Source organism: Ovis aries, chromosome 1 (assembly GCF_016772045.2).
Source record: "Ovis aries strain OAR_USU_Benz2616 breed Rambouillet chromosome 1, ARS-UI_Ramb_v3.0, whole genome shotgun sequence".
Lineage (NCBI taxonomy): Eukaryota > Metazoa > Chordata > Mammalia > Artiodactyla > Bovidae > Ovis > Ovis aries.
Window position 1 is genome coordinate 251487652 of NC_056054.1, and position 12168 is coordinate 251499819.

At 38.2% G+C, this 12168-nt stretch overlaps 1 protein-coding gene across 11 annotated transcripts in view; it reads right to left on the reverse strand.

The window, feature by feature from the left end:
- Positions 1 to 12168, reverse strand: part of ARMC8 (armadillo repeat containing 8) — a 104192-nt gene that overhangs the window by 14812 nt on the left and 77212 nt on the right. For all 11 annotated transcript variants that reach the window (XM_015092648.4, XM_060395412.1, XM_042236612.2 and 8 more), the window contains 4 exons: positions 7541 to 7627; positions 5189 to 5281; positions 2725 to 2874; positions 1229 to 1324 (listed from right to left, as the gene is read on the reverse strand). In XM_015092648.4, coding sequence (XP_014948134.1) covers positions 1229 to 1324; positions 2725 to 2874; positions 5189 to 5281; positions 7541 to 7627 — 426 coding nt within the window. The remainder of the gene's footprint in view (positions 1 to 1228; positions 1325 to 2724; positions 2875 to 5188; positions 5282 to 7540; positions 7628 to 12168) is intronic.

The following is a 12168-nucleotide window of genomic DNA, read 5'->3' on the forward strand; positions in this document are numbered from 1 at the left end:
TCTTGCCTCACCTTTCTACCTTGCTTCGCTTTTCAAGTTAGTGGAATTCTATGTGAGCTGTCTTTACAGACAAATTTCTATGCTCTCCATGTAGAATAGTTTATTTTGACCACTGTGTCTTCTTTATTGTGTTCTAGAAATGAATCTCATTTACCCTAACTTCAGTGATGCCTACAAGATCATAGTTTTTCTGTGTTCAAATTTTGTTCATCAAAAAACATAGTTGTTCACTACTGAATTTCAATAAGAATCACCTAAAATGTTTGCCTAAAATCACTTTGTCAAATCTATCACCTTCTTTGCTCACAAATTCCAACAAAGCTCCCAAGTCCTACTACTCTTGCCTCCCGGACTGCTCTTCTGAAGCTTGATGAATTGCTTTAACTCAGGAACACAGAGGGTAAGGAAGTGGGCCCTGCAGTTAGACTTTGGGTCCAACTCTCCACAGATGATCTTGGGCAAGTTTCTTCCATACATGTAAGTGTACAGCTCAATGAACTGTGAAATGAACACACCCATAGAGCCAACATTTAAGTCAGAAAGTTGAACATTACCATTATCTCAGATCTTGTGTTAAAAATATGTGTGCAGGTGACTTTTTCCTTTATGACAAAATGTCATATATACTATGTTAAAAATCTTGTAATAAACCCCAGGAACTAGAGAAGAAAAGTAATTCCCAACCTGTTCCCTAATGAACATCCTTATTGAAATTCAGCCTCTGTACTTTTATGTCTATCCTAAACTTGCCCTACTGAAACACAACAGAAAGAAGGGGTATGGGATAGAAATAAGGAAGAGGGATGTATGAGAGTAAAGAAATAAAAGATGTCTTCAGCATAAGGGGTTTTTCATCAGGAAGTTGCAGGAATTTGGTTCAGATCATAGTGATAAGGAGGGCTAGAAATGTGAACCCTGGGAAAAGGATTCACTCTAAGATGGTCAGAGGTGTCCATCCCCATAGTGACAGAGTATATATAGTGCATGACACAGAGGGTAAAACTACAGACTCTGCTCGTGTCTTCTTCCATTCCAGGAGGAAGAATTCTTGAAAAGAGTTTCAGGGATGGTGGAGGGCCTTTTCCTTCAGACCCTTCCTGTGTCTATAGCACTTCTGAACTCAGCACCGTCTTTTGCAACAGAGTGACTCAGGAGGTTCCTAACTACCATTCCTCTTGGTACTCACACTCAAAAGATATTCCTCCAAAAAAAAAAAGGGAACACATACCTGCTCTTTGACTTCAATGTTATGCTCCCCTTCCAAAATAAGGGTGACAGCTTGCATAATTTGCTTTCCATGAGTACTCATTATTTTATCTATGTGCTGCAAAACAATAGGAAATCCACAATTATCATCTGGAGAACAAAGAAAAAGACAATAGGAAAGAACAGAAGGCTTCCAAAAGTTAAACAATACAGTGCAGTACACAATTGCTTCAAAGAGAACACCATGAGCATAGGACCAGAGGCCACAGAACCATGTTTACAAGTATGTTGTTGCTGTTTAGTCATTAAGTTGTGTCCAACTCTTTGCAACCTCATGGACTGCAGCATTCCAGGCTTCTCTGTCCTCCACTATCTCCCACTTTGCTCAAATTCAAGTCAATTTATTGCATGCTGCTGATACATTGTGGTTTTTTTTTTAATTAAAAAAAAAATTGAAGGTTTGTGGTAACCGTGTAGAGCAAGTCTATCGGTGCCATTTTTCCAACAGCATTATTTTTAAATTAGACCATGTTAAAAATACATTTTCCTCTTAAGACATAATGCTTTTTACAGGCTTAACAGACTATAGTGCAGTGTAAATGTAACCTTTATATGCACTGGAAAATCAAAAAAGTTCTTGTGACTTGTTTTATTGCAGTGGTCTGGAAACCAAAACCAGCAGCATCTCCAAGGTGTGCCTGTATTATGTTGTGAAGCTATATTTTGCCTTCAATTTTTTGCTGTTGATGACTTCAAGATGAAGATAGCAGAGACTTGGCCTGACAATATAGAACTGCAATCACTGAGGATTCTTGAGGCCAAAGATACTAAATAGAAAGGAAGCTAAAAAATGGATGGGGGAGGAGGAGAAGCCAGGGACCTGGAAAATATGGTGTAGATTTACTAATACTCTTTTGGGGCACAAATGTACAGAAAGGACTCTGAACACAAGTGATGCACGCAGAAAGGAACCACCCATGTTTCTTTTTTTGCCTGAAGGCCACTGACCCTGCTGCTTAGGGAACATTAGAGAACAGCAAGAAAGACCTCACAACAAGGCTCAGCCTCTCCTGCTCTGACATATGCCCACTGCTCTCCAGGCTGACACCTCTAGAGGTCAGTCCAGTCAATGTGGGCAAGGAGATGGCACTGAGGAGTCTCTCAAGGGACAGAAGCTCAGGCCCCAGAGAGAAGTGATTTAGGCAGATGAGAAAACCCATTCTGGCTGGCAAACCAAGTCAGAATAAAGCAACAGAGGCAGGCTCCCTGCCTCTAGCACGTAGGACCAAGAAGGGGAGACAGGACAGGCAGTGCAGGAGTGGAGGCCACATGGTGAAGCAGCTCCAGAATGCCTAGGAAGGTGACAGGTCTAAATATTAGCTCCTGGCTTCTCTGACAAGGGGCACACCTTCGATCATTAGTTCTGGGCAGATGTTGATGGGAGCAGAGAGGCAGGGCAGTGCTCTGTAATATATATGCCAGGCTAGTTAATTTGGAAACTGGGGTGATTTTACTTACAGGGCGAGTAGAGAGTAGGTTTCTAAGAAGTCCCAATGTCTTCATCAGCACATTCAAATCTGAATCTGATAATAACCGGAAGAGCTGTTCAGTACTCAAGCTTCGCAAAATATCTGCTTTTATTTTTTGTTCAGCCTGAAATGCCATATTCTGGAAGGATTAAAGAAGTTTCAAGAATCACATCTACATTTACTTTATTAAATTATATTTTAATAGTAATTCTGATAATTTTCAAAGTATAAACAGAATCTGCAGAAAATCCTTAAGGATAAGTCACATTATTTTTCTAATTCTTGTTTATCACCTATAATTCTGTCTGTCAAGAGAAAAGTTAACTGCCACTCCTATACATACTCCTCAATGAGAAATATGACCACTTTCTGACATGGCATTTTCATGTCTTAAGATTTCTCAAATAAATACAAAATCTACTATTATAATTTTTAAAATTTCATTTATTTAGTTCAATTTATTTAAACTGTAAAAACAAAACAGTTCACCCATTTCTCCCAACCCCACCCCCACCTCTGGAACCACCAATCTGTTCTCTGTATGTATGAGCTTGGTTATTATTTTTGAGAATACCCTTCTGGCTATCAAGTTGCTGTCTGTGTACTTCAATAACAAAACGACTGCTAACGACTATACTGTGACAAGTACTTTGAGAAAGACTTAAAGCTACTCCTCTATCATGCGTGAAAATAAACAGCGGGTTTTGTTAACTTTACTGGCATAAACCACCTACTGCATTCACAGATCTCTGTTACTACTGATATGGTTGGCCATACCATGCAGGAGGTTCTTGGGGGTGGAGATGTACCCAAGACCAGCAGCCCCAGATGGCCAGGAGCTATTTTGCTCCTTTTTCTCCTTTCTGGACATATTATAGATTACCCTAGCTTAACCTGAAGCTATAACAACAAGTCTGAAGGAAAAAAAAAAAGGCAAATTCCAAATAATTCATAAATCAACTTCTGGTTTAAAAATCTCTTGTAAACTATATTGTAAACTAATATAATATGTGGTTATTGCCCTCCAAGAACTTTTTGAAATTAAAGATCTAAGACATATGAAAGATGAAATTCCAAATACAGGCAACATGTCAGAGCAAAAAGAGTACTGGGTTAAGTGTCAAGAAACCCAGGCCAAAGAGAATTCCAAGGTTTTATATTCTGTGAACGAGAACATAACAACTGGTAATAAGGAGATTGATGACAGTAAGACAGTTAATATGAATTTGAAGAGTGGGGTAAGTTTAGTTTTCAGAATTAAAACTGTACTTGTCAGAGAGCCCTCAAATGAAGTCCCATTAGCCACTGAAGTGACAACCTGGGAAACAGGGAACAATTCTATCTGGATATGTATATTCCAAAGCAATCTCTTCTGTGAGGGGAGCTGAAACCATAAGAGCAGATGAAGTCCCTGAAACTATAGTGTAAAGAGGAAGTGGAAACCGGGAAATGAAACTTGGGGGAATGTCTCCTGAGAAAAAGCTTGAAAAGGAGGCTGAGTACAAAGTGAGGGGGAAAAAAATTCCTGGGAGTTTCAAGAAAGAGAAGTCCAAAAGCTGTTAGGTTAAGACGAAAAAGAACTGAATCTGATACACTCAGTGCTTTCCTGAAAGACAATTATTTCCATCCCAAAATTTGGGTGAAAAGACAGCAGACACAGCACAGTACCAGAGGATGAACATGGGCCAGGGACAGGCCCAGAACCTGTTTCTAGCATGTATTAGCTGTGAGGCCTAAGATGATTAATTTACCCTCTAAATTCTATTTCTCAATTGTAAGGTGGATCTATACCAATATAATGTAAAATAAAAATTACAGATAGCAAATATAAACTCTTAGGTTAGTTTCTGGCATATTGGATTGAATTATAACTGCTATAATTATGTTTAAAAAATTCATGTAGACTTATGCTTTATTTTCAATTTCAATAGATTTATTTGAAAAAATTTTAAGGAAAAATGGTTTTCTGACTTCATAGTTACACGTTTTAGAATTCAGATTATTACGTTATTCACTAGAAACTGCTAAGAAATGATTGAGCATGTACACCCTAACTCTCTTACCTTGCGCAAGCTGTTCAACCACTCTGCTTAGTTTTCTCATCTGTAAAATACGTATACTCTAGCTTACTTCACAAAGATGTTTTAAAGGAGACACAAAACCACCCTGTAAAGTACGTAGCTCTACACAGATATCAATGAGTTCATGATGAGGAAAACTTTTCCCCCCAAATTCTCCTTTTCTTAATAAACAGGAGAACCAAGGAACACAGTGGCCAAGAAACTTGCTTATATTCAAATCTGAAAGGTGAATGAAATCTTTTAGGTCTTAAGTCTTTAGAAAACTGAGCCAAAAGAGTTAAAATTTTTAAAAAAGAAAATTTCAGACATTTCAAATAAAACATTCTTTAGTTTTAACTTCAGTAACTGCTTTCTCCTCTTTGTGAAACATACCATTAAAGCCCAAATTCCATTCACTCGTAAAGCAGGATTTTCACTTTGGGTTAGTCCACAAAGTAGCTCTACAGCTCCTGATTCTAAAATTGGCTGTGATTGGAAAGGAGAAAAAACAGATTTAAAGTCAGGTTTGTAAATGAAATGTATATAACATACACAGCCTGGCACTCTGCCTATGACTTCTTTCCTCCTCTTACCAATTCCAAGCAACCTTCACAAGGCAGGGAGTGAGGTGGCTACAAAAATCCCCTTGAGAAGGGTAAGTGTAGGGACAATGACTCTCACAGATCCGAAAGCCAAAGTAAAGCCTGTCGTCTCCCTGTCCCTAGTCCTGAAAGGCTCAGGAGACACCCTACTTTTGTGTGCGCTCCCTCTTGCCCTCCCGACCTGTCACCTAGTTCCACTCCCTCCCCGCCCTCCTCTGAGACAGCCACTCCCTGCTCTGTTGCAGCACGTGTCCCAGTGCTCTGCACAAAAGGTGACTACGACGCGACACGGCTGGTTTAGAACAGAACTAACTTCCTTCCCAACTATTAATCTTACTCAGCAATGTGCTGCAGAATTCAGCTTTTGGAATTACTTTCAGGACTACCTATCAGTTATACAAGCAAAATAGTCTTGTACTTTTATAGTCAAGTATAGGTATCAATATTCAGTCAAATATTTTAGGTATTAAATGTGATACATTTTAATACCTAAAATAGCATGTGTTAGTCTGACAACTTGCTTTATTTATGATATTTGGCTGAAAATAGGTTTTGATAGTTTCTAAAAAATTCAAACCTTAGAGGACTGATTTACCATCACCAACGAATGCTTGAAAGGTCTATTTTTGAACTGGGTTCTAGAAATGTCTTAAGCAATTCAGACTTGCATACCAAGACAAAGGTCAGTGCCTTTCAAGATGACATTTTTGAAGAAAACTACACTTTACTAGTACAAGCTGTACAGTTAAAAAAAACTTTTTATTTTAAAATAAGTTTAAACTTATAGGGTAGAAAGACCAATTTAAGGAACTTCCATATATTCTTTTCCCACACTCACCAATTTTTAACATGCTGCCATATTTGTTTTATCATTATGTCTCGCATTCTACACACCCATATTCACATTACTTATCCTTTTTCTGAACCATTTAAAAGTAGAATGAAAACATCATGCCACTTTACCCTGAATACCTCAATGAGTATTTCCTAAGAACAAGGATATTCTCTTAGATAACCATAGAACAGTTACCAAATTCAGAAAAACTGACAGTAAAACAGTACTTTTATTGAAACTAGTCCATATTCCAATTGTGTCAACTAGCCCAATAAATGCTTATACCATTTCCTTCCCTTCCAGTTAGGAATCCAGTTTACTTTTAATACTAAAAAATTAATCATGTTAATGACTCTACACCAGAGCCCACCTACCTTCCTTTCTAGCTACACCCTAAATATTCTGAAGGTAGCTGTTCAGGATGATTGAAAGTGTCACACTGACTGCAACCACATCATCCTCAGCAGAGACAGGCGCTCTGGTGTCCTATCCTGCCTCCCCTTCTTTCAGAACAACTACCAGTCTCTCCCACTTTGTCCCAAGATTTCCGCTTGCTGAATGACAGTCTCTGAACCACCACTTCATTACTAATGTCTTCCTAAATACCAGTCGAAAGCCTGAAGTATTACAGTGCAGAAAAGAACTTCACCAAAATGGGACACTAAATGCACTTAATAACGGATGGTGTCCAAACCTAGCTCATGACTAGGCAGACCAGAGATATTTTAACACTGTAAAACTAATTCTATCAGGTAACCTCTTCCCTTTATTAAAGTTTATTTCCATTTTCTCTATCATAAAAACATTTTATAAAATGCATATAAGGGGGAAAAAAATCCCAAATGTAAACCCTCCCTAAATAAGTACCATTAATATTAAAAAGGTTACTTTTCAAAATAAAGCTTAAAAAACAAAATTACTTTTCAGTGCCAGCAGTTATCTCCAGGCAATGCCATGTAATCTTGGTTTACAAAATTGGGTCTTAATTTATTCTTTAGTAAATATAATTTGAAAACAGTCTATTACTTGTGTAATTATTTTCTATATTTACAATTTTAGACAGTTCAGATTGACTATAAGCTATAATATCTTTAAAATAAACTGCATATGCCAGGCAGAGAAGGGATAACAGAGAATGACAACTATATTTTAAAATTAATTTAATGCCCCCCAACACCCAACATCCAAACAATTCAGAAGTAGTGTTAAATCCCAAGCCTCAAATTTTAATGTCAACTACAGTGAAAATTATTTAACTAAGCTCTAGACTGGGCAGAAGTCATCTAGGAAGAGAAAATCAACACTAACCTCTTTGCTTGGAGAAAATTCAAGAAGGAGATTACATAGCATGGACGATGCTACTACTAGGATTTCATCTGGTGCATTTTGTAAAACCTATGGAATTAAAAAAAAAGGATACTATTAATAGTTTGCAATCATGCAGGTGAGATCACCAGAATAAATGAGAACAGAAACAATTTATCTTTTAGTCTGATTTCTCATCTTGGAGCGAGAGGAAAGATCCACCTGACACTGAGTGAGACTTCACCTAGTGCTGTCATCATGACTGACCAGGGCCCTCAGGTCTGTCTTGCTGGACAACTACAGCTCACTGCTACATGGAAAAGGAGACAGACACGAGTCAGGGATGGGGTGCTCTATGCAAAAAGTCTGAAGACCAGAGAACCGCTCTGAGGCAAGTTAACCCAATTGATTCCACCACATCAGGCATTTATGAAACCACAGAACTGCCTGAGGGCCCAAGCCTTTCCATTGCTTCTGGAAGGACCCGTCTGAACAGGAATGTGGATGGATCAAACTACCACATAGGAAGAGCAAGGTGAAGAACTGGTTCTCAGGACTGGAATCACATAGTCCTGGTTCCAACCGTCACTCCTCCACTTATTAGACGTGTGAACTTAAGCACATTTCTTAACCTCTCTGAGACTTCACAACACTTCCTTGATGGGAATATTTAAGATTAAATGTCATCTGCTGAATAAGGGAAGTGGCATAGCATGGAAATAAGAATGCAGAATGCCTGAATGCAAATTTCAGTTCAACTACTTAATAAGTTCATGAATTTCTTGCCTGTAAAATGAGGATAACAACAGAGTCTGCTTAGGGATTTGTATGAAAATTAATATATAAAAAGATTTTAGAGCAGAAACTATCACACAGTAATGGCTACATAAAAATAAGGTTTTAAAAAAGGTAACTCCTTGCCATAATTGCTATCAGGCACAATATCAGACTCATACAAGTTATACAGCAAACCATCATGGACTCCTGCTGAACTTAAGAGAAGACAACACAGCCTGATGACAAAGGTTAACTGCCGTTAGTTATTATCAGAACCCCTTCCTTCTAGATTCAAAGAGAGAAGGCTTCATAAGCACCACCAGTTATATGCCATATCCACTTCAAAGAAATCCTTTGCACTTGGAATCAGACCAGGATCAGGCTTATGACCCCAAAAGGAATCCTAGGAGTTCTAATTACACAAAATGGAAATGGATCATTAAAAAAAAGAAAAAATTCAGACAGTTAAATGATTATCTGCTTTCTTCAGCTAAATCAAGTCTGAAGTTCCCATGTTAAGAACAAACAAGAATTACAAAATCAAAGCAATTCTCCTAAAATACTGTGTTTTAAGTCTCCTGTGAATTGTTAGCTGGGTGATAAAGATCAAATCTCATATACTATGGCTGGCCAATCTCTGTGTTTGCCATAATCTACTCTAAGACTCTGTTCACCCTTCCTTTTCCTTGCCATGTCCTTCCTACATCTCTATCCATGCTTTAAAGTCATCTTCTTCCAGAAGCCTTCCTGAAGCCCTTCCAAAAAGAAGTCATTCTATATTCCTGAGTTCACTGCTATTGTCTGTGAGCTCCCTTAGGGCCCGTATTACTGTCCACTATTCAAATTCTTTGTGCAGCCCTGCTAATCTTCTTTCCTACTTACAAACTAAAGCTTTTTGAAAGAATAATCTATAATATCTATAGTTTAATTTATCCAGGCCTAAGTGGTACTGCACAAAGTGGGCACTCAAAGAATGCTTATGAATTAAGAGAAATAATGATTTTCCAAAATTATACTACTTAGAATCATTGAAATAAGTGAATGCCAATCAAGGCTTTAAAAAGTTGCTTTGTTTCTGGTCTATGTGTTCAGGAATTTACAATATGAATTCAGGGTAGTGTATTTTGGGAGGAAGGGACATTCTGTGTCTTGTTAAGAAAAAAAAAAACTTTCAAAATGTATAGTTTTTAAAAAAAGAACCAGTAATAAATAGTTACTACTTGTTTCACAAAGTTGCTTTACTTTTATGATTCATTTTTAAAATATATTATTTGTTTTACAGATATTCATGTGCTTTTACCAGGTTTTATTCTCAAATTAGATACCACTAAATGATAAAACAGAAGACATGCTAGAAAAATTCAAGAAATTCTTGAGAGCATTTACTCAGTACAGTATCAGATATAACACATGAAATTTAGAAGCTGACATCCAACACTGACCAAATAGAATTTCACCAAAATAATAATCCACAAATGAAAGTTTTAGTTAAAACTGAATGCCTACTCTTCTATAGTTTGCTAAGTTACTTCAGTCGTATCCAACTCTGTGCGACCCCATGGACTGCAGCCACCCAGGTTCCTCCATCCATGGGATTTTCCAGGCAAGAGTACTGGAGTGGGTTGCCTTCTCCTGTAACTGCATAGTGATACACCAATTCAACTTACTGCTATGGGGGAAAAACACCATTTAATGAGACATGAAGACAAAGCACAAACCCTGTGGACCACAGCACAACTATGACCAGAGCAAGCGGTGGGGGGGACGGGGGGGCGGGGGGAGAGAAGGATGGGTAAACTACAGCCTCAGGGGCTAGGTGGGGGGGCAGTCTGGATTGACGATGACTAAGCAGACAACAGGATGAGACAGGAAATCAAAACCAATGATGAAAGCAGACACACCATCAGAGAACTCCAACAGCAAGGAAAACATATTGAACTGTTCCTTAACAAATACTCGGAAAGAAATCAAGCATGAAACCACAGAGAAATCGTCAAAGAATTTTAAATATCAACTAATTAGCCAATGATGCAAATTATAAAAACTGTGTCAAAAGACCACAAAATGGACTAGTTACCACTTAACAGGCCGCTAAAATGATTCACGGTTAATTTAATTATAAGCTGACTAACAATGCAGCTAACACGAAATGGGTGGTAACAGAAAAAAGTGATAATACAAGTCCAGTTACAAAGCTGAGTGTTGTACACGTGATTTCATGGGGTAAATAGCAATGCACTCACAAAACCCAAGCTAAACACGCAAGAAAGCTGGAACATGTGCTTTAGAGCTGCACACTCTGTCACCAAAAGCCCTAGGTCGTCATCCCATTTTTAGACTCAGAAAAGTGAGGCAGCCCGACGTCTTCCCTGGGGCCCTGGGCTTTTAACCTGGTTTCACATGCTAATCAACATTTAAAAACACAGTTTGCTAATCAACATTTAAAAACACAGACAAGAAAAAGGGGGAAAAGAATCAATAGACATGCAAGCAATCTCTGAACTAAGAAAAACCTAAAAGTACCTGAAATAAATCACTCATTTACTTTCAGGCTTTTAATACTATACTTTAAATGTGCAAAAATAGTAATAGTTTGATGGTAATTATACCCACATGTACCCAAGTGCACAAATCCTTTTAGACTGCTCACCCAACCTGTGCCCAGGCAGAACTAGTCAGAAACCACTTCTGATTTATATGACAGAGGGGTACTGAGCGGAGTAATTAGAAAATGGCTCCAGAGAAAATATCTGGAAGTTACTTTGGGAAATAAGAGAGCACTTTAAAAAAATCTTGAATGGACAGAATCAATAAACTAAGATGAAGCTGCTACAAAAAAGGAACAATCTAAGAACAAGGAAGAGTGGCAACAGTAAACTCCCTTTCCTGGGGAAGGCACTGGCCCAACCCTTCCAGTTGGTGCCCACCATGCACCCTCCACTGCAGTCCTGAAGGCGTGCTCAGTCCTCCTTCACACACCACACGTAATGTTTCTGCTCTTCAGGCTGTTCCTCTCTAGGAAATCCTCCTGGCCTTCCTTCTGCCTTCAAAGTCACTTTAGAATCTGACAGAAGCCTCCCCCAACTATTCTGACTAACTCTACCACACAGAAGCCTCTACTGTTACCGAGGCTTTAAGCTGAGGGCAAGAGCTCTGTAGTACAAATTTTTGGTAGACTTACTGTGCCTGGAGGCTTTCACAGTAGGTACTAAAAAGCAAAACAAAAAGCCAAAAACTTAGACAAAAAAATGTGCAGATCAAATGCAAAGTATACAGTTGCTTAAAAAAAAGAAAAGAAAAAAGATGGTGAGACCACAGTGACTTGCGGTTCTGTAATGTATGAGGGATAACATTATTAGCAGAAATCTGATGCATATTCTAAATCTCAATTCAGATAATTCTCTGACCTAAACCACCCTTTTTTGTGTGTGCACCCTCAAAGGAAAGACCTTTAGGTCTTAACAAAGAAGTCTTTCTGGAGTGGAGAGGCAGGAAGTAACAACTTTTAAAAAATATTAAGGGAGTGCCAAAAGACTAAGAACAGGTTATATCTGTAAATGGCTGATTCCTTTCTTTTTTAATAAATAAAAATCACAAAGATGACTCTGGATATAAGTCTAAAAAGTAACTGAAGTTTTATTTAATGAAAGAAAGCCAGGTGTGTACTTCCCTTGTCATACATGAGATGCTGACCTCAGAAACACAGTCTGCGTGTTCTAAAGAGGCTTAGAACATCAGATCTGAGGAGATAAATGTTCACAATGCTTTAACATAAAAATCAGACACACTCTTAGATCAGGGAGAGCTGTCAGCTACCTTGCCCACAATGGGTCTGCGGGAATAGGTGTGGACTT